Source organism: Eupeodes corollae, chromosome 2 (genome assembly GCF_945859685.1).
Source record: "Eupeodes corollae chromosome 2, idEupCoro1.1, whole genome shotgun sequence".
Classification (NCBI taxonomy): Eukaryota; Metazoa; Arthropoda; class Insecta; order Diptera; family Syrphidae; genus Eupeodes; species Eupeodes corollae.
Window position 1 is genome coordinate 106971133 of NC_079148.1, and position 24192 is coordinate 106995324.

General features: G+C 32.5%; 1 protein-coding gene across 5 annotated transcripts in view; it reads right to left on the reverse strand.

Moving 5' to 3' along the window:
• LOC129944266 (sodium- and chloride-dependent GABA transporter 1) overlaps window positions 1-24192 on the reverse strand; it is a 76163-nt gene that overhangs the window by 24642 nt on the left and 27329 nt on the right. For 4 of the 5 annotated variants that reach the window (XM_056053587.1, XM_056053591.1, XM_056053590.1 and 1 more), the window contains one exon: window positions 8524-9252. In XM_056053587.1, coding sequence (XP_055909562.1) covers window positions 8524-9234 — 711 coding nt within the window. In that variant the 5' untranslated portion in view covers window positions 9235-9252. Of the gene's footprint in view, window positions 1-8523; window positions 9254-24192 lie in introns of all 5 variants that reach the window. The other variant, XM_056053588.1, reaches the window with a different exon arrangement.

Genomic DNA, 24192 nt, shown 5'->3' on the forward strand with positions numbered 1-24192 from the left:
TATCGCCTTCGCTTTATAAAAAGCTCAAAATGGTTCGACTAGTAAGATGTAATTCTCTAGATTCATGTGGTATCACAATGGGCCTCTTCTTTTGGCCTAAGTGTGTGTATTCTGAATCTGCAGCCACTTTAATCTAACCTAACCTTAAAGTCTTAGAAACGTGTAAATTTTCGGCAATTGTCAGTCGATTTGCTAATTTTTTCCGTCTATTATTTTTATAAAATCAATCAATCGTATAAACGTACAATTTTCACTTGATAAAAAATTGTCAATCGTCACCTGATTGTATGCGAGTGGAAAATTTTTGACTGTTCGGCCAATATTGGAAGATCTTCCAATTCCGTATACTTCAGGACCGAAATTAACTCTTTTTCTTCATATACATACATACATAAAAACAAACGTATGCAAAATCAAATCAGAAAATCATCAAATAATACAATTATTGTAAGATTGTGGAACGGACAATTTAATAGAAATATATTTGACAATCGTCAAGTCATTGTATTGACAAGAATTTTCAGAGTACTAATAATCGTCTGTACTTATCTTATAGTATATAATTCCCGAAAGTTTCAAAACCAACATTACAAATTTAGAGCTTTAACAGACGTTGCTATACTATACAATGCATCTTAAGCTATTTGAATTTGAATCTTCTGATCTATTACTTTTTTCAAATACATTTAATGCGTTTAAGAAATATAATATCTTCTTTTATAGTATACTTCTAGTAAATTCTTTGGTGTAAACAATACGTTGCATACTTTTGAATAACGATATAATAGGACAAAATATGTTGCTTACTTTTATGCTGATTGATGGAATACTAACAACATAAGTACATAGTTATAAATGATTTTTAATTAATTATTGGTTTTGAATAGTAAAAATAACTACATTAAATTACATGTAATTTAGCACGGGATATTTCTTAAGGGTAAGCTAAATATTTTCAAAAATTTAGAAGAACTAACCTTTAATTTCTTTTTCTTTAAATAACGGTTTTAAACTAAATAATTATCTAAGTATAACGAGTTTCACTATGGTTCAGAACAACCTAAAAGTGATTTTGTTTTACTAAGTGTAAATGCATAATTTGCAACATTTCTGTGGTCAATTTTGGCAATTTGAATCGTGTATCGTTCCATTTTAGGTAATTGCGTAGTTTTGAATAGTCAAATGTCAAAAGATGACAGCTCTTTAGATGAATTTATTTTAATATTTATTAAATTTAATTCCTTTTAAATTAATTTACAATATTCAACTATCAATTACAAATATTTAAAACATTATTAATTAACTATAATTTTGTGTTCAAAATTTTGTTTTTCCATTTAAAATTTTAAAACTGATTTTTTATTTTAATTTTCAACCATCGGAAATGCAAAAAACATTAAACTATTTACAATTATAACAACACTGTCATAATGAGATGTTGACTGGTGGCAATTAAATAACACATAAACTTAATAATATTCAAAAACAAAAAAAATTAGCAAGGGCAATGCATTAATTTGATGCACTTTATTTTGTTTTTATTTTTATTTTTTTTTTGTTTTGTTTTTATATTTTTAGGTTTTTGTTTCATGTTGCAGTAGTCGTGGTCATCATAGTCATGGTCATGGTCGCAACTCACAAGTGTTTAAAAAAAAATAAAACATAAATTTAAATGTTTTATTATTTTAATTCAATTTAATTGATGATACCTACATCATGAATAATTAATTAATAAACTGTAAGGAAAACCTATTATTATCGTTTTCATTCTATTAAAATTATGCACATAAGCGTTAAGAAAATCTAAATATATATAAGATTCAATGAGAAAGCAAAGATGCACTTTAAATTTTAAATACATTCAACATGCTCTTATCTGCACAATTTAAACGTATAAGCCTAGGGGATTCCGTAGAGCATCTTTAATTTGGCAATGATTTTGGACGATTTTTTATCTCCGTTGCTTCATTAACAAATAAAATTGCTTCATCGTAAGACACAAGCAATAAAAATTCGGTACGGATTGTGAGATGGTGATTTTTGTTAAAAAATGAGGCAACGACAACTTATTAGTAAAAACAAAGGCGTTTTTTTTGTATTGTACGACATACCACACAGCCCATGCTACAATCGATCTTTTGGGCAACAATTTGGTTAAACCTCTTTATCAGCCGTCTTTAGGAAACAAATTGGATAACTAGCATTAACGAGTTAACCCATTTGGACTTTTTGAAAAGTGTGTGGTGTGTGTATATTTTTAAAATTAAATATCAGTGTTTGTGAAAAAGAGAGTTTGACAATTTTTTCGATTTATCAAATTCATAATTCGATCAAAACTTCTTTCCACATTGTTTTAACAATCGGAAGAGTAAAAGGGAGTGAGACTTATGATCTCTAAAATACAGTTCGGATATCTTAACCTAAGTAAAACCTTTAAGAATTTTTGGATGTAAAATATCATTCGCTAAACATAAAAACAGCTTGAAACATTTCACATGCTCATTATATTAATCTGATAGGACGGCCTTCAAAAAATCATCAAAAATAAATTCAAATCGAAAGTAAAATCGGAAATTTAATAAATTTAATTAATTTATATTATTATTTATTCATTCAAACCGCTCTATTTAATTCCATTATCATTACTATCATTCACTATATAAACTTCTTCCTTTATTTTGTTTAAATTAACTTGAATATAAACCCTATACACACATTATGTTGTGCGTTAATTAATGCAGGCTTTATAGCTTTATAGCTACTAACAAATTGATACTAATTGAATTGACCTATCTGTCAACCAATTAATCAAACAAACAAAAAACACTATCACAAGCGTATAAGTAGCTTCATGTTTGCTCACAATAAACTTTTGTCAACCATCAACTTAGAATAATAAATGCAAATTTACATACGAGTATATGCATAATGTGCTAGAATAGAATGACTCAACTTTGAAAGGTTATAGAGTTTTGAATTTGTGGTTTGACTTGTTCTTGATTAATACAAAAAATAAACGCACATTCGTTGGCGTAACTAAAATAAAACTACAAAATTTGAATAAAAGCCCACGTATAGATATGTTAGTACCATATCCCGCAGCTTAAATATCTAACCATCATGCAATTTAACTAAGACCCCATCCTGTTATTATCTTGAGGAAACATTTTCATTAAATTCAAAGACACAAATCTCGAAAAAAGCGCCTTCTTGAATCATATCAGATTACAACAATTCAGTTTGACACTTGCAAAACTTGATGTTTATAACCGGGAAGGTGCCAATTTGCATCTAAATGCGCTGCATCACTGCACAGCTGCATTCATCTCAAAGTATAGTCTATCTTTTATTCATTGAAGAAGAGGCCGGGAAATAATAAGTACAAATGAAACCACCACCGAGTTTCATTGGGCTATACTGTGTACACAGTACTTAAAGTTTTGCAAATGAATCTACAATAAAACTCGTGCGAAATTGGCGTGGGTGCGGGTGCGATCTTCACTTCCATCTAGACTCGACTTCGACTATAATCAAAAAGCCTTTATAAGAAAGAAAGACTGCCTTTCATTTGCTTCGGTTTTACTTGTAGATTCCTTTATGCATTGTGCGACTTCAATGAGTTGAATATGATTATGCACAATCATGCGATAATCTGTCTTTTAATTAATTGTTTCTGAGGCAAATAATATTGATTGTTCAGTGAGTCTGAGTCTGAGTCTTAGTCTAGTAGCTGGTTGAATATCCCTGTTGGTGCCTCAAACAACAGCCTTTTGTGGTTTCTGTATGGGAGATGAGTCACTGCATTGAAGAAGCCATTCACCTCTGAGACTCTGTTGAAGGAATCAAAAGGGTCACAATGTGAAGATGAATTCCTCCTATAAGAATAATTTAAAGAAGAAATGAACACATTCATAAATAAATTTTCTCGTATGAACATCTTCCGGGTGATTTTCTTGTTTTGTTTGATTTCTTTGGGTATAAAATAATAAACACTTCGCGTGAAGTGTGATGGAAGATGCATTTTGTATTAAGTTTCATTTAAATATAACAGAAATCCCCCGAAGTAACCATTTTAACCACAAAAACCACTCGATATGTACAAATCATTCTACGAAAACCATAGTTAAGTATCAATTTTATAAGCTTTTTATAGAGATACTGTACTCGGTTGTACCTGGATTGGATGGATAAAGTGTCACACTTAAATGACGACCGATTCCCAACACGACCAGACAAATGCAATCAATGCCACGATAAATGTAACTTTAAGCTATGAAGCGCACTGCGTACTCATTCGTCTGTCTTGTATATTAACTGTACCTAGTTTATAGAAATGATGATAGATTTTGAAGTTCGTGTGTTTACAGTTTACCGGAAACATATATGATTTCATTACCTATACTATAATCATAATGACGTGAGTATAAATAATTATTATAATTATATGAAATCATTAATCCATCACGCGCTTTGTAATATTACGCTATACAGTGTATTAAATAACTGTATATCTTGTTTGTTTTTGCTTCATTTTGTTTATATTTTTTTTTATTATGTAATGAAAGGTAATCGTGTTTAAAACATTGACATCGACCGTGAGTTGTGAAGGCAATTAAAGAAGTGAGTTTATAAATAGGTAAGCAAAAAAAAAACGGTTTGAAAGTTCAATTGTTCTTTTGCAACTTTGAAAATTAAAAAAAAACTAATTTATCGACATCACAAAAAATTGAACTTCACCTCACATGATAATAATGATAGATTGGTTTTGAACAAGAAGGTTTCATTATATTTAATAAGCTAAGCAGGTACCTTTTTTTCCTATAATAATGGAGCGTGTCTTAATAAATCAAGAAAGAAAATAAGGTAGTAGTTTTCATCAGGGAAATAGAAATGAGGTTAACTTAGGTTTTTAAAAACATTCTCAATTCATTTCCATCGAATAGTAATTTTACAAAAACACCAACAGAAAAAGCTTCAATCTTAAAACTTGGGATTGGCACCACTGTTTTCTCTGATTAGTGATTTGAATTTTGACGTCAGTTCGATTTAGTTTGATTTAGTAATTAAGAAGCAAATTTCACACGAAAGAAATTTATAATTACTATAAATCTGAAATTTTGTTTAGGCACATATTTTGTTCGATGCAATACTTTTATCCTTCTCTAAACATTTGACGAATTATTGTTTTCAAAAAAGAGGTTTCATTTTGAATAGCTCACTATTAGGACAGATCGCTGTCAACTTTTGACATTGGACAAGAACAAACAACGCATTTAATAAAAATTACACTGTAAATTCTTTGTCAGTGCATTGTAATTGTTTGAATTCACTGCAGAAATATTCACGGTTCACAAAACTAAAGCTATAAGTATGCACGATTGGAATATCTTTTTATATTGGCAGATTTTTCGCAAAATATTTAAACAAATTTTGTATAAAGCATGTAAACAGGCAATTTTATCTGTCAAAAGTGACAGAAACAAAATTGACAGTCAATCGCCGGCAAATTTTCTATCAAAAAAATTAACCTTCTTGCATTCAATTGTCTTTATTTCGTTTGCCTGGGTTATCAACAGTAAATCCGTCCGTATAGGAGTCTTGTTGGTTCTTCGCAAATTATGTATTTTTACGTGGTCAGTAAGTCACCCCGATAGCACAACTCCCAACCTAGACGGCCAGATCTTTAGCATAACTCCAAGGACGGGGAGCCGGATAAACCGCTCCTTATAGGCCTGGGCTCCGATTATGTCGTAGAAGCCCTATAAGGTGTTCACTAAGTAGTTCAACCTTACTGGAACTGTAGACGCTACCGTTGATTCCATCTCGAGAATTCCGTCCGCTGTCGTCTGGATAAGGAGAGGTGCCTTAGTGCAAACACCTCTCCCCCTCTCTCGTTTGCTGCCCCCAACAAGATGAGAGCGTATTAGGATGATTAGAGAGAAAAATTCTTCGGATGATTTTTGGTCCCGTGTGCATAGATGGAGAATGAAGGAGAACATATAGCGACGAACTGTAAATTAAAGTCCAACGGCTTAGATAGCTGGGTCATGTTGAGCGAATGGACATCAACGCTTCAGCCCGGAAGGTCTTCGAATTCAATCCCGAGGGACGGCGCGGCGCAGTAGAGGAAGACCGCGACTCAGGTGGCGCACTCAGGTGGGTGAAGACCTCAACCAACTTGGTGTGCGAAACTGGAGACAGCTGGCTAGGGACCGAGCTGGCTGGAGACGCATGTTGGTTGAGGCCCAGGTCCACCCCTAACTGTAGCGCCACCTTAAGTAAGCAAGTAAGCAAGTTTTTGTATTTTCAAACAATTAGACGATTATCCAATGGAGAAATGTTCTGAGCAGGAAACAACAACACAATTTTACAAAGTTTTGAAAGAACTTAAGAACAACGAAAATTAATAAAATAAGAAGTCACCGCTTGGAAAAATAATAAAAAAGAAGTTATACAAAAAAAAAGTTGAAAAGGATTAGACATTATTGCCTGCTTTGTTACTGTTTCACTTTTTTATAAAAGTGGAAATAAAACTGACATCAAGCAAAAGAAGAAATCTTTGCCACGGTTTGGCTTCGTTTCTGTAGGCTTCTGTCAAACTTTTAAGATTGACCACAAATATGCGCGTACATTTGGGTGCTTATAATAATGTAGCACAATTTTCAAGACGTCTTTTGGATATAGGAAATTACAATATTTTAAATAATGATGCTGAATTATTAATAGAACCAGCATTTGCAACTAGCGGCGCTGGACAAGACGAATTACTAGCTAATGTTTATTCTGACTGATCAAGATAATGCTATTGATATTCCAATTGGATTTTTGAATTCTTTGAATACATCAGGACTTCCTCCGCATAAACTTGACTTTAAAATTGGGGCTCCAATAATACTTATGAGGAATTTAAATGCACCGAAATTATGCAATGATACTAAATTAAAGATAGAGGAACGTGATTGAAGCTTAAATTCTTTCCAGCTCTGTCCCAAGGTCAAATCGTTCCCAGGATACCGATGATTACTAACGAATACCTGTTCGAATTTAAACGAGTACAATCTCCTATAAAGCTGTGTTTTGCTATGTCTATCAATAAGGCACAGGGACAGACAGTGAAGGTTGCAGGCCTTGACATCACAAATCCCTGTTTTACCCACGGACAATTTTATGTTGCATACTCCCGTGTCAGCTCGGCAAAAAAAAAAGTATTAAAGCCGTAATAGAAATATGTACAGAGATAATTTATAAATTAACAAATAAAAAAGGAACAATATAAGAAAACAGTAGTTTTTTCATCCTCATTTTTTTATATAAAACAGTTGAATACCTCCTGGATGAAGCCAGGCAAACCAGCTAGTATTTTTATTAATGTTTTTGCACGACCTGCTGTTTCTATATTTAAAATAAATTTTTATATTTTCTGTCATCTGCCGAAAAAATTGTCAATGAATCTACCTATTGTGTTATTTTTCTAAGTCTTCCAATGGTGTAATCAGACTATTATTAATGTGAAGATACAAAATTGTCGGCAGTTCTCAGCTGTTTTCCTACCAAAAAATTGTCTAATGTTTGGATAAACGGAAAGTTTCCACTTGAAAGAAAATTGGCAATCGCCACCTAATTGGATGCTTTTAGAAGACTTTAAACAGTTCGACTAATATGGGAAGATGTTCCAATCGTGTATACTCAGCTTTAAATAATTTCGCTGTCGTCGTAAAGTTCCTTCTCGAGAGGTAATAGTTAAATTATGGCAACATTTTGTGCTATTATGCATCGACGCTCAAGAACAACTAAAAATATTTTTGCTAAAGCCCGAAGTGTTGAAGAAATCCTAGGTTTCTCGATTCCTCGTCGGTCTTTCGAATTAGGCATTTCAAAAAATAAATAACAACTTATTTTGTATGAAGAATTCGGTTATAAGAGTCCTTAATCGCTGATTGGGTCCTTTAAATTAATCAGGAAAAGATTCAGTGGTAGAAACATTTTAAAGATGACTTTTTTGGCATTATTTCACTCTAAAACAAACGCATTTTGAGGGTTTCTAAAAACTTTTAATTGTTAGCAACGCTATGAAATAATTTCAAATTTCTTATTAAAAAATTAATCAATATATTAAATATTTTGTTTTGTTAAAATGAATATAGAATCATATTTTTTTTACATTTGAATAAATAAGTGTCTAAAAATGCATTTGTTTATAATTTTTAAAAGTTTAAAATAAAAAAAATAGGACAGTCATTTTGACATTATGTATCTTAAGAACGTAGAATGTAAAATCTGAATTTTAACAAAACTATTTTTATTATCATTTATATGAACACTGTAAAATGTATCAATTTGGAACATTTCAAATGTCCGACTAAATAGCGTCTTTCATTAATTCTATTTACCAATAATTTTTTCACTGATTCAGTGACAAAAATGATTGTTAAGTTTTATGCTAACAAAAATCCACCTTATCAGACCTTAAATAATTTCAAAAGTTTTGAGAACTTAAAATGCGAATAAAAAAACAAGTCTTACCTGTGTGTTTGAATCTTCATCTCCTGCTGGCAATAACTTCACAGTTGAACCACTCTTAATATTAAAACTTCCGCCACTTGATAGATTTTTCGTCGGTGAAGATTCCGCAGCTGTGACAAAATGAAAATCTCCATTGGCCACCTCGTTACCCGCATAATTGCTTTGGCATTCCGATATCACGTCGTTTGTGGTATGACTACTCTCGCTGCCAATGCCATTAGCCGATGACACCGATGACATTCCAGTAGCTGATGAATAACTAGCTGTGTTTTGAGGAACCATATTATTGTTATTAGCGTTGTGGTTGTTGTGCTTTCTTCGATCCATTGTCGAGGTATTACTATTCGTACTTTTTCCACTTATAATATAAATACCACCTTCGACAGCTGAAGGTGTTGTTGTTGCTGTTGCTGTCGGTCTTTCTAACGTTGATGAGTTAGGGAAGTTCTTTCGAGCTCGATTGATAGTTTCATCAGATGATGGCGGATACAAACGTCCACTAGTACGATTTGACTTTAATTGCTGAGCGCCAAGATTAGAATTCGATGATTGTTGTGCTCGAAGATGTTCTGTCAGAAATGTGCTGCTTGTTCTCTGTTTGTACGGCCGATTATTGATGGGATTTTCGTCATTAGAAGGCATATTGGAATTCGGAGAAAATCTGTGGTTTCGACTGGTATCTGTTTGATCATTTTCTTCTTCATACGTCATTAAATTGCTATCAAACACCTGCAAAATGAATTAATAATAAAATAGTATGAATCAGTCAATGATGGTTACTTATGGAATGGATTTTCAGAATGATAAAATATTTATTTCTATTTGTTAAGTTAATTTCATTGTAATTAATGAATATTGTGATGAAGGAAACTGGTAATGATAAACAAATGATATTTGTTTTTGTTTTCTTAAGAATCATCAATTCGAAATAAGCAATGACTCACTCGAATTGGGGAAGTCTTGAGAGTTCACTATACTCGTTATACTCGTAAGTTCTAAAGGAAGTTTATTGATATTAAGACAACTGTTTTGAAAAAAAAGTAAAATCCATAATGAAATTCTACAAGGGAGTGTCATCATAACATTGTATGTGAGCAATTAGGAATGTAAATATTTTTTTTAAACGTGTGGTTTTCAAAAAGAAACAAAATCTATATATTAGTTTATATTATAGCCACGAATTCAGATTTATAAATATAAGGATTTGCGATTGTTTATGGTCCGTATGGCAAAACTTTGGAGTCGTATGTCAGCAATAACATGGCGAATATTCTCTTCCCAGCTGCCAAAGTTCTCAACATATCTGCACGGACAAAATTTATTTAGGAGTAAGAGACTAGGTGATGTTTTTGGAACAGAAGTTGTGTAAGTTATAAACTACCTAAGGACACGGTTTGGCAAGATTAGAGGCACTATTGTCCGTTAACGAGTGTATAGTCAAATGGTCAAACCTCCACACCACCTTCAATTTTGACCCGGAAAAAACGAGAAACGATAATAATCCGACCTGCGGACGAACGACAATGTTTGGAACTCCACACAACCTTCAGTTTTAAGCTTGAACAAACGAGAAACGATAATCCGATCTGGGGACGATCGACAATATTTCGATTTTCTGGAAGACAAATAATCTGATGCTGTTTTTAAAAACAAACATTCTTAATCAACCAAATCAACATCACTGATCTCCAACAAATATGCTGCCAAGATAGTCGTTATTGGCTGCGTCATTATTGTTCCCCTTTTTTATATTTTTAACTTCCCATAGGAAGTTATTGTAATCGGTTCGATTTGTCAAATTGAAAATTTTTATTTATGAGTCGAAATAAAAGATTTTTAGAAAGATGTCTGTGCGTGCGTGTGTACGTACGTTCGCTACGTTTTTTTTCGTTGTCTTTAGCTCAAGAACCAGAGCAGATAGATTTTGTTATACAATAATAAGCAAAAAGATGCAGAAAGGGCTCTCCAGAAAATTGCGTGTGAAGTTTAAAAAAAAGGTGAAAATTCACGAAACAATAACGCTTAAAATTTGAATTAAATTTTATACTACATATTGTAACTTGATACCAAACAAATATACTGTTGAAAAAAAATTCCAATCAACGATTTTTCTTATAAATCAAATAAACTGAAAAAAATTTGTCACCTCGAAAATTTTACAAAAAAATTATTTTATCTCGAAAACAATTTTGTGCAACGAAAAATAACGTTTTTGACATCTTGTGAAACTTTGAGAAAATCGAATTGAAAGTTTTTTTAACAAAAAATTAAAAACGTAAAAAAATAAACAAAAGTTGAAAAACAATGATTTTGGACCTTTTCTAAAAATTGAGATTATTATTGTTTTAAACATTCGGAAAAATTTTAAGAAAAATCAAATCAACAGATTTTTACAAAAATTAAAAACCCAAACAAAAATTAAGAAAAGATAGTAAAAATGTAATCTTTTAAAAAAATTGAGATTATGACTTCCAACTAATTTTTATTTATAAGAAATATTGTTTTCAACATTCAGAAAAATTAAATCAATAGTTTTTTACAAAAAATAAAAACCTAAAAAAACAATACTAAAACTTGGTAAAAATTAACTTTCGACTCAAATAGCTATTTAAAAATTAAAAATACTGGCTTCAAACTTATTTCATCTCACAGAAAATATTGTTTTCGATATTCAATAATTTTTTTATAAGAATCCAACAGTCCGTTTTTTTCATTAAAAAAAATAAACTGAAAAAACGCAAATTTGGTAAAAATTGATGTTCGGTTCTCGAAATCTCCCAAATTAATTTCGTTCATAAAAATTGTATTTGTTTTTATAAGAATAAAAACTCTTGTTTTCGACAAATCTCGTTACTATTAATTTTGATATCAAAGTATTTCTTTAAATGCAAAATATTGTTGGTAATTTTGAATATTTTAAAAATAATTACAATTAATAATACAAACTTTTAAGCAAGACAAATCGACAGACGAGATGGGAAGTTATCAGTGTGGGTCACATCGCAGTCTCTTTGTTTAAATGTTTTTGCACGAACTGTTGTTTTCACTTGTCCAATAAATTTTCATATTCTCCGTCATCTGTCAAGAAAAATTTCCTTTCAACGCGTCAACCAATTCTTTTGTTTTCAAAAGTTCTTCAACCGAGGAAACAGAGAATTTTGAATTGGAAGACAAAAATTGTCAGCGGACTTTCTTCACAAAAACTTGATAGAAAATTAGCAATTTTCACCTATTTGGATACTATTATAAGACTTTATAGTCTTAAATGTTCTTCTAATGGTGTATACTTAGCTCAAGTCTATTCATTGTGAAATAGATAACCAAACTGATCTTAAATCAAGTGAGATCTGCCAAAAAGACCAATTCCGAAATAAGTGTTGCCAGATTGAAAACAACACGTTGAACAATAAACCCGTTGGGGTTAAAAATTCGCGCGACATTGGTCCAAAAAGAATTTTGTTTAACGGCAACATTTTGGGAATTTTAAAACATTCCATAAAATGCTATACGAAAACAATTACCTACTAAAATGGGCATTCTAAACAATGTACTTATGTTTCAAACAATTCGATAGTCTTACTACAATTCTATCTAAAAATTAGGTTAAATTTTATTTTCTTCGTCAATCTTTGTGGTAATTGCTTATTTCATAAAATTATGGGAAATTTTTCACTTAACTAATAATATAGTTATTAAAAAATCAAGTGAAATAATAAGCAAGTTAAATTCAACTTGTTTCAAATTATGTGTTTAATTGTTGAATACAAAAAAAAACATTTGCGTCACTGAAAGGAAATAAAGTGACAAGAAACGAAATAAATTATACTTTCAAATTTAAATCTACCATTCTAAATAAATAAAATCAATTAATTCTAATTTATTGTTTTATCTTAAATATTCATAACTTTCATCAAATTAACGAAAGTTAAACATTTGTTGTTTATTTCATAACAACACTCAAAAACCTTAACAAACAAAAAGAAATTATAATAACCTTACGACGAACATCACTGACGAACAGCTTCAAAACAATGGCAGAATATAGAAAATTAAAATGTACCATAGTAAATCTTTTTCCAGAGCAAGGCAGTTTTTCATAATAAAGTCGTCTTCAACACTCTTGCTAATTCAAGGCAATTATTAAGACCGACGAAAACACTTAAGGCTATTTTTTTCAGACACTAGAAGAAAATATATACAGACAATGACCTGCTACATAACAGCAGTCGGTTAGTATTAAGTCAAGTCGTTCGCAAGTCGTTAAACTATATTTATGAATTTATTAAATTTTAAAATGTCTTTTTTTCCAGTTTATATTTTGAGCTTATTTTGTTGTTTCTAGGTAACAATTAAGCTTAGTTCACACTAAATTCAAAACTAAAACATGCAAGACAACAATTATTAATTCATTTTAAACGACAAAACGAGCCCGATGACTGAAGACAGTTTTAAGTATTTTATTCACATACCTAGAGCATAAAGTTATCACATGAACAAAATCCACCTAATTTAGTTTTAATTAACTATGCCAGGAGCAAATTAAGAAACTTAAGAAACAGAGACTGCATTTTACTTTCTTTCAAATCGTGTCAGAAGGTTTTCACTTTTAAGTTCAGGAATTAAACCAGAAAGAAAGATAAGTTTATTTTATTTAAACCGTTAAAATAAAACTGCTATATGCGACAACTTGTTATAACGGAATAAACATATGAAATATTTGGGTTGGGAACACAATTTACTCATAAACCAGACTTTATTCTTTATTTATTTGCAATAACGTTTGTTTTGGTAAACAGGTTAATACCTGTGGTGTGGAAGTTATTTAAATATGGGAACAAATTTCGAAGTTCAAATTTGTTCTGAGCAACAACCAGAATTTAAAAAATAGCAAGTGTATTAAATTAGAATAGAACGTGACTTAAAGTACAGTGATTAATGTCATGATAAGAAGTTTTAAGTTTATGACACTAGTCAAAAAGTTAGAACTTGTGTTTTAAGTTTAAAGGTTTGAATATGCATGTCTCTTAAAATCGTTAAATTTTCAACGATTGAGTAAAAAATAAAAGACATTTTAGAGAGTCACTTAGTGCAAAACATGATTTTGTGTGAATTTCTAACTTAAGAGGTGTATTGTGGTCACATGGTTTTTGAAAACATTTGATGAAGAAGCTGCCAGTTTTAGATAAATGTCTCTGTTTCCAAGTAACGAAATGTATGTTTTTTATTGTTAAAATAGTGAATTTAAATAAATTGGAAGTGTTATTGAAAACCTAATTAGTCAGCAGCTATGCCCATTTTAGCTTAGTTTACTTGATGACACATTTTTACAACCTATTAAAAGAAGGAAGACTACTGTCATTATTCTTATTTGTTTAAGGTACAAACATCGGAAAATAAAATGCAAGCAGTTCTGAAGATAATATTAATTAACAAACATAGATAACAATGATAAGATATAATGTACCTATACTCCTATAGTCTTCAAATAAACAAAAACACAGCCGCCAATTTGAGTTTTTTTTATTTACTTTTAAAACATTTTTAATGTATACAAATGAAACGATAGCATTGCAAATCCACTGGTTTTTAATTAAAAATTTTAAATGACGCATGGAATTTATTTTCAATGTTTAAATAATATTTTTTTATTTACGTTAACGTGAAAGTAAGAATGTTGGCTTTAGAAATGTATGATATCATATCCGATTACGTCTTTTTCTACGAAGCCTTACATTAGGTATCATAATTATTTTAAAACTTTCGAAATTTATAAACAAAAACATACTGGCGTACGAAATGTTTGTTTTTGTATGCTTGAAATAAACATTGCAGGTTGCATTTGATGTATAATATTTTCTAAAAATTATTATTATTCCGAATGACTTAAAATTTAAAATTCATTGAATGTATCTCTGATAAAAATAATTTCCCTCAAAGACATATTCCAAACAAAACTTTTAGTGAGCCTTCCAATTTCTAAAACTAGTGAAAGATAATTATTATAGAGTTTTTATTAACACAGTTTTGAGCAACTTAAAAACATGATATTAACCGATATATCGTGAATTAAAAAGGAGATTTCTCGGTATGTGTATCACTTGTCACCTCTTATGGAATGATCACATATTCAATATTGCCAAATGCTGATAGGGTCAAGAAATGTTTACCCCTTCTAAACAGGTAGTAATTTACTTACTTACTTACTTACTTAAGGTGGCGCTACAGTCCGGGGCGGACCTGGGCCTCAACCAACAAGGGTCTCCAGCCAGCTCGGTCCCTAGCTAGCTGTCTCCAGTTTCGCACGCCAAGTTGGTTGAGGTCCTCTCCCACTTGGGATTTGAAGATTTTCCGGGCTGGAGCATTGATGTCCATCAGCTCTACATGACCTAGCCATCTAAGCCGTTCGACTTTAATTCTGCTAACTAGGTCAGTGTCGCTGTACAGCCCGTACAGTTCGTCGTTATATCTTCTCCTCCATTCTCCATCTATGCGTACGGGACCAAAAATTGCCGAAGAATTTTTCTCTTGAAGCATCCTAAGACGCTCTCATCTTTCTTTGACAGGGTCCAGGCCTCAGTGTCATAAATGAGAACCGGGATGATGAGTGTCTTATAGATGGTGATTTTACATGCTCGAGAGAGGACTTTACTTCTCAATTGCCTTCTAAGTCCAAAGAAGCAGCGATTTGCAAGAGTTATTCTTCGTTTGATTTCAGCGCTGGTGTCGTTGTCTGCATTAATAGCGGTGCCTAGGTAGACAAAGTCCTTAACTACCTCAAAGTTATAGCTGTCCATGGTGACGTTTTGTCCAAGACGTCGTCGTTCAGTGTCCTTTTTTGATGACAGCATATACTTGGTCTTGCCCTCATTGACCACTAAACCCATCTTCTTCGCTTCCGTCGCAATGCTCAAAAACGCTCCACTGACATCACGCTTTGATCTTCCAATTATGTCAATATTATTTGCGTATCTGAGTAATTGGATGGACCTTTGGAAGATTGCGCCTCTAGTTTGACTGTTGAGTTTCGCACAATTCTTTCTAGAACCATATTAAAGAAGTCGCATGACAGCGCATCGCCTTGTCTAAAACCTTTTTTGACATCAAATGCATTGGTGAGATCTTTTCCGACCTTGACAGAGCAGCGTGCATTCTCCATCGTCATTCTGCACAAACGGATAAGTTTGACAGGGATGCCAAAACTAGACATTGCTCGGTAGAGCTCTTCCCTATAGATGCTGTCATACGCGGCTTTAAAATCGATAAAGAGATGGTGGGTATCGATTTGAAGCTCCTGGGTTTTTTCCAAGATCTGCCGTAGTGTGAATATTTGGTCGATAGTGGACTTTCCTGGTCTGAAGCCACACTGATAAGGACCAATCAGGTTGTTGACGAATGGCTTCAGACGTTCATATAATACGGCAGAGAGGATCTTATACGCAATGTTAAGGAGACTGATGCCTCTGTAGTTGGCGCAGTTTAGAGGGTCTCCTTTCTTATGTATCGGGCACACTATGCTGAGATTCCACTCATCGGGCATGCTTTCTTCCGACCATATTTTGCAGATGAGTTGGTGCATGCTCCGTACCAAGTCATCGCCTGCTGCTTTGAATAGTTCGGCGGTGATGCCGTCAGCTCCAGCAGCTTTGTTTGACTTAAGTTTAGATATAGCTATCTTCACTTCGTCAAGGTCGGGTAGGCGGAATTGTTGATCTGCGTCGCCGAGGTTGAGTGGTTCTATCTCCCTTACAGCGGAATTCGGTTCGTCATCGCCGTTATATAATTTGGAGAAGTGATCTTTCCATATTCTCAGCATCGACTGTGGTTCTACTACGATGTTCCCTTGATCGTCTTTACAGGCTTCGGTTCGTGGCTGGTACCCTTGGGAGGTTTTTTTTACCTTTTGGTAAAATTTACGAACCTCATTCCTGTTGTGACATCCCTCTATCTCCTCGATCGCGCGCTTCTCATGCTCTCTTTTTTTCCGTCTAAGAAGCCGGTGTTCCTCTCTCCTCTTCTGCTCGTAGAGCTCGCGAGCAGCTCTAGTCCTTTTGTGCAGCGCCGTTTTGTATGCCTCTTGTTTCGCTGCGTGAGCTTGCCGGCATTCGTCGTCAAACCAGGGGTTTCGCTGTGGTGGCCGTGTGAAACCTAGCACTTCAGAGGCGGCATCTCTGATGGCTGCAAGGCAATGTTGCCACTGGTTTTCAATGCCTAATGCAGGAAGCATAGGACTCCTTAGGAGGTTATTAGAGACTCGATCGGAAAAGGACATGGCAGTCTCTTGCGATTGTAGCCGTCTAACGTCGAATCTTCTCACAGTACTTCCTTGTTTTGGCTTGGATCGGGATATCCGTAGCCGTACCTTGGCTACAATGAGGTAGTGGTCCGAGTCAATGTTGGCCTCTCGGAATGTTCGGATATCCTGGATACTGGAGAAGTGTCGTGCGTCGATCGCAATGTGGTCAATCTGGTTGACGGTTGATTGATCAGGAGATTTCCATATGTCCCCTTGTGGATATTAAGATGCGTGAACTGCGTACTAGCTACCAGAACGTCTCGCCCCGCAGCGAAATCGACCAGCCTGAATCCGTTGTCGGAGGTAGTGTCGTGCAGGCTGTATCTCCCGATTATGCCACCAAAGATGTCTTCTCTTCCTAGCTTGGCATTAAAATCTCCTAAGACAATTTTAATGTCATAGTCAGGGCACTGCTCATATGTCTTGTCCAAGAGCTCGAAGAACATATCTTTGGTGTCTTCATCTTTCTCCTCTGTTGGGGCATGCGCGCATATTAGGCTTATGTTGGCGAATTAAGCCTTGATGCGGATTGTCGTGATGCGCTCGCTCACACTGTTGAAACTCAAGACTTTTTGCCTGAGCCTAGTTCCAACAACAAATCCACACCCAAATAGACGCTGTCTTTGTTCTCGGTAGCAGTCGCCGTAGTAGATATCGCAGTCTTTTAGTTTGCGTTTACCCGGTCCATCCCATCGCACTTCTTGGATGGCTGTAATATCTGCCTTGCAGCAGTTTAGGGCTTCCGCTAATTGTTCGGCTGCACGTGGTCTGTTAAGGGACCTAACATTCCACGTACATATCCGAAGTTCGTTGTCCTTATTTCGTTTGCGTGGGTTGTCAACAGTGAATCCGTCCGTATCCGAGGCTTGTTGTTGCTTCGAAACTATGATGTTTTTACGTGGCCAGGAAGTCACCCCGACGGCACAACCCCCAACCTGGAGGGCCAGATCCTTAGTATAACTCCAAGGAAGGGGAGCCGGATGAACCACTCCTTATAGGCCTGGGCTCCGAATATGTCGAAGAAGCCCTATAAGGTGTTCACTAAGTAGTTCGACCTTACTGGAACTATAGACGCCACCGTTGATTCTATCTCGAGAATTCGTCCGCTGCCGCCTGGATAAGGAGAGGTGCCTTAGTGGAAACACCTCTCCCCCCCTCTCTCGTTTGCTGCCCCCAACAACTTTCCACTGGGGTTGGAACCCAATCTCCAGTTACTAGGCACCCGATGTTCACCGCGGGGAGGTGAGAGTAGGAGTTGATAGACAGAGGTGGGTTTTGAGTAAAACCTGTGGACGCTTGTGTCCTCTTGAATGCACATGTAGGTAGTAATTTACAAAGCCTTAATTCGTCCAAGACTTGAGTATAACTCAAGTTATTATTATTATTAAGGGAAACATTGACTACAATGATCTTGGAAAAGGGTTTTGAAAACGCTCTTTGGCAGAGACCCGCAATAAGCTAAATTTCACCAAGTGCATGCGAAAAACTCGTCTATACAGAGTACGAGATCTAACGTAAAAATGAATATTAGTAAAAAGTTTACTCAAAAAACTAAAAAAACGATTTTATATGGGTGTGGAAAGCATGATCACATTGCAAATAAATGTCGTGCAGAAAAACTATTTTGTAGAAAGTGTCGCTGCAGTGGTCATGTGATTTTAGTGTGTAAGAAATTGAAGTCCAGAGAGACTAATACACTTGGAGTGTATGAAGGCTCTGACAACGAAGATGATAAAGAGCTGAGTGATGATCCTTACGCATTAAACGTACTTAATTAAGGTCCAAATATCAATACAATCCTTATATCGAAAGTTGAAACTCTTGGGATTAAGTACTACATAACCTCACAAGTCAACGACAAAACCCTGGCCAAGGAGTTCGGCACAAGTGCAGCAGTATCGGTCATGAATTACAGTACATTTATATCACTTTGGCCAAAAGCAAAAATTACACTTACAAAAGTTATTTTAAAAATGTACAACAATACAACATTTCCAGCTTATGGAAAATCTGAAGTAAAATTTGGGTACAATGGGCGTAAGGTTATGTGCGATCTTTACATTGTAAAGGAGCCATATAGTATACTTTTGGGAAGAGAATGGGTTCAAGCACATAACATTTTACAAATAAATACATTTAATATCTTTACAGAGAATAAAAACATCACCAACTTAAAGAAACAAATATTCGAAAACACTCTGAAGTTTTTCAATCGAAAATTGGAACGATATGAATAATATGAAAGATGCGCTCAAACTACGAGAAGTATATCATCGCCTATATTTGTAAAGCCAAGACAGGTTCCATATGCTATACGACCTCTCATTGAATATGAAATAACTCGACTGGAAAATGATGATACCATTGATCATATGTCGTGCCTGTTATAAAAGCAGACAAGTCAATACGTTTATGTGCAGGCTTTAAGGTAACTTTGAATAAACTTTTTGTAAACGATGAATATCCTATTCCCAAATTCGAGGAACTCTATCAAAAACTCAAGTACGGTGAGTATTACTGTACTTTCGACACTTACAAAGCCTACTTGCATCTTAGCATGACGGAAGAGAGCGCTCTATTACAGACAATAAGAACAAACAAAAGGTCTATACAAAGCGAATAGAATGATGTTTGTAGTTAAAACCGCACCCAACATTTGGCAAAGCTTTATGGATCAACATATTATCAATGATCTCGAGGGAACAGCTTGTTTTTTCGACGATATTAGGTATTGTTATGGGACGAAATTTAGAGGAGACTCTTAAAAGATGCAACTGCCTACTTGAAAAACTACATAAGTACAATCTTCATTAAAAAAAATCTAAATGCAGACTGTTTGAAAAAAGCGTCATTTATTTGGGAGGTAAAATAGACAAGAATGGCCTACACAAAACATACGATAAGGTACATGCTCCCAGCTGCGATAGTTTATTAATAGCACAAATTCATTCCGGACTTGTCTACCAAATTGCAACTATTATACAAGCTTCTAAGAAAAGACCAACGATTTAAATGGTTTCTGGGTTGTCAGCATGCGTTCGAAGTTTTAAAAAAGAGTTCATGAGTGAGAATGGTTTTACTCCATTTGAAGAAATTTTGCCACTAATGCTTCACAAATTCGACTTTCGGCAATACTTTCGCACTCAACATAATAATAAGCTGAATTTTCAATAGCCCTCCATTTGGGCAGTTTTCACATTTAAAACTATCACATTTTCTTATTTTACATCTAGCCTTAGTGGAAAAATGGCTAATTTTGTTTTTCATTGGTAATAGCATTTCTTTTAAAAAATATTCTTTTCATGTTATCAAAATGAAACCTAAGATTATTTTTAAAATATCTATAAATCAACATAAATAAGATGAAAAATACTGAACGAAAAAAAAACAAACTATGAACTTTATTTAAGTCAGAGACCTTTGCGATATAAATTTCCAACAACATTCATAAAATAAAGGTTCATTCAAAGTGCTGATGGTTTATTTTACTCTGTAATCATTTTTTTGTCCTCATATGGCCCTTGATTATGATACTTGACCCTAAGGCCACTTAAGCAGCATTGATATTAAAGTTTAACTGAGTTCACCCAAAAAGCAATCGTTGCATAACCAGAAACTGCTAAGTCAATTAAATATATAACATATTATTTATCATATGTAAGACAAATTTTAATAAGAGATTTGAACTTTACACTAAATACGTATAACCTCTTTAATTCAATTATCATAATCATTGTAAATAAGTTAGTAACATAATTTGTCTCTTGTCGGGTAAAATATGATATAAATTATTGTTAAAAAGATTTAATAGTTTAATTTAATTTAATAGTTAGTTAAAGATCAGGTACAGTAAGGAAATACACATTCTATTATTAAGAAAAGAGGTAACTCATCTTTCCTAAAGAAGTTATGATTTATTTTTAGAAAAATTAGTTTTGTTTAACAAGAAAACCATTGAAATTCTTAAAAAAATACAATTCAGGAATTATAAAGTTTCCACTTTGATAAGTGAAATTTTAGATTTTTTGACAAACATTTTTTCTTTAAGTGTAAATAAAAGAAAAATATTTGTAAAATAGTACTCTTCAGGTAAGTTAGACTGTTTTAAAATTGACCGGGTGTGTAATGGCCCATTTTAAGAAATAGATGCTACGCATATACACTTCTTGACCCTCTTTGATGTTCGCGATTTGTATTTTAAACCAAAGCGGAAAACCTTAAATGAAAAACACTCTTCAAAAACAATTTACCACCAGAAGTGAATATTTTTAAACCTTTTTTTTTGTTTGTTGTTGTATTATTATTTAAGCAGCAACCAAGTGTAACGCACACATCATGGCCTGCTTGAGTGCACATCGTAACTTTGGCATTCAGTCGAAAGAGTCAAGTTCAAAGATACATAATTCAGATTTGACATTTTCAGAATGTAAAATAAAAAAAAAACTTAACGTAATTGTTTATAATGTGATGATAACATTTAAACAGAAAAAAATTAAAATTAAGTGGTGCAGGTCATAAATATATTCGTCCGTTGAACTTTGTTTCTTGTATGTTTATTTTGAAAATACGAGTAAATGTTATTTTCATATACAAACGAGAGTAATTGCTCATAAATTTGTACCTGTAGTCGTTATACAATACTCGAAGTTAAAGTTCCGTAGTAAGTAGTTCAAGATCTTTTTTAAGTTTTGAGATATTTATCAATGTTTTTTTTTTAAGATCTTTTTTAGCTTTTTAAGATTTTTATCTTAGAAATAGAGGTAGGTATACAAAAACATAAAGGAGGTTTAATTTTGTCCAACAAGCCTGGCATGGCGGTCATTTTTGATCATTATTTACTTTATTTTTTTAACGCTCTTTTTACTCTTAATGTTGAATATGTAAATCAAGTTAGATTATTAAGGCGAAGATAAAGAGGATCTTAAAGAATAATTTATTGTATGTTCTTAAATGCAGTAAAGTGTGACCATAGCAAACTTGAAAATTAAGACGCATTTTGTGTTTACGCTTGGAATCACTAGATAAAATTGTATGCATTTAAAATTGAGATATTTTACTTGTAATGACTTCGTAATGTTACTTAAATTTAGGTGTACAACTGTGTATGCATATGGAATGGATTTTGACACTTCTGTAGGACGTACAAAAATCTGTGATGTTGTTATTAAATAACCAGTTTTTATAATGTTATTTTCGAACTATTGTAATGCTGACGATCTTGATGTTAAAGCTAGGATCATTCACCCTATTTAAAAAAAAAAAAAAACATTCTAAGGGGTTTAGAATAATTCTGAATACCAAACAAACTACCATAAGATTAATCACTTTTATTATTTTTTGGCTTATGGTTTGCAAATTTTTAACAACAAAGGGTGCGTGAATCATGACTGTTTCCATAATTTGACATTTAACATTTATTTTTGTATAGAAAAGAATTGGAATTCGTCTTATGTTTCTTTTCTATACAGTTTCATAATGTTTTTTTTGTATTGTATATTTATTAAAACCTTTCCAAAAGTTATACGTAATTTACAAAATGGAAAAGAACAACAGCAAAAATATTATACAACAGGTATGTTTACATATTACACACATGTAGATGAAAAATAGAATAATAAAGCATGAAATATTAATAAAGTAGCTATATTTATTTTTCATAACAATGTGTATTCATAATTTAAATAAATATTTTAAGATAATAGGCGTGGTTGACGACCATTCGATTTTTAATTTTTTTTTTAAATCCGATGACATAACATCTTCGAAAATTTTGTATAATCAATTTATACTTTAAGCTGATTTTGAGTTTTTGGCAATTTGAATTTTGTTTAAGAAAGAATGTTAATCTTCAAATTGAATCCGGTATAAATTTAAAATCATTCGACCGTCGAACTTTTTATCAATGCAAAAAAAAGTAAATAATTTATGAAAGCAGTTATATTTTTGCTATCTCCTCTTGTTTGTTTCTTCTTTTATTTGTTTTTACATCATTTAAGCTATTAACAATAGAAAGCAGGTAGTTTTTTATATTGATAATCAAAATTGATTTGGACCAGATCATGAGGATATTTAAAACGTTGTTAAACCTTAATGTGCCTAATTTATTGTTTTTGATTCGCAGAAATAAAAAAACACGCCGATATTTGCGAAATCTGCATATTGATAATGATTTTTAAAATAAATAAAGTGCAAGAATGGGTCGCTCGAACTTACTCTTGTATCCAAAGACTCTGTTTAAAAATAGTATTTATATTAAAAAATTAAAAATGTTAATAGAAAATAAGTCTGTGTTTAAAAACGGTAATGTTTTTTATACATACATACATACATATATACACAATTTTTCAATTCTAGTTTGAAAATATTGTTTTTACGCAGTTATTTAGAGCTTGTTAATATACGTCTTACATCTGATTTTCGTAAAAAACTGATAACCCAATTTCGAAGAAACGATTTTTAGATAGATATCTGTGCGTGCGTGTGTACGTACGTTGGTACGTGGGTCTTTTATCATAGCAGTTTAAAAAAAGGTGAAAATTGTAACCCTAAATATCTCACGAACTAATGACGTTAGAGACTAAATTTGACATTATATATCGTAACGTGGTGCCAAACAATTATTTTTGGGAAAAATCCAATAAACAGTTTTTTATAAATCAAAAAACTGAACAAAATTTGTTACCTCGAAAATTTTACGAATAAAATTTGATTTTATCTCCAAATCGATTTTGTGCAACGAATAATAACGTTTTTGACATCTGGCAAAATTTTGAGAAAAATCGATTTGACAGGTTTTTTTATAAAAAAATATAAACATAAAAAAATATTTCTCAAAGTTGGTAAAAATTGAATTTCGACTAAAACTTCTTTTTAAAAAATTGAAAATTGAGATTGTGGCTTTCAACTAGTTTTATCTTATAAGAAATATTGTTTTGTTTAATTTTACTTTTAGTAAAATTTTGAGAAAAATCGAATTGACAGTTTTTTACAAAAAATTATAAACCTAAAAAAAAATTAACTAAAGTTGGTAAAAATTGATTTTCAACTTAAATATCCTTTATATTTATTTTTTGAGAAATATAAAATTGACAGTTTTCTTACAAAAAATAAAAACCTAAAAAAAGCAATACTAAAACTTGGTAAAAATTGATTTTCGAATCAAGTTTCTTTTCAAAAATTTAAGATATAGGCTTCAAATTAATTTTGTTTTATAAAAAGTACTGTTTTCAACATTCAGTAATTTTTTTATAAAAATCTAACATTCCGTTTTTTCATAAAAAATTAAAATCTAATCCAATTTGTATTTGTTTATATTAGAAATAAAAACTTTTAAGAAATGCTACTAAAATTGGTTTAAATTGGTTAACGACTAAATA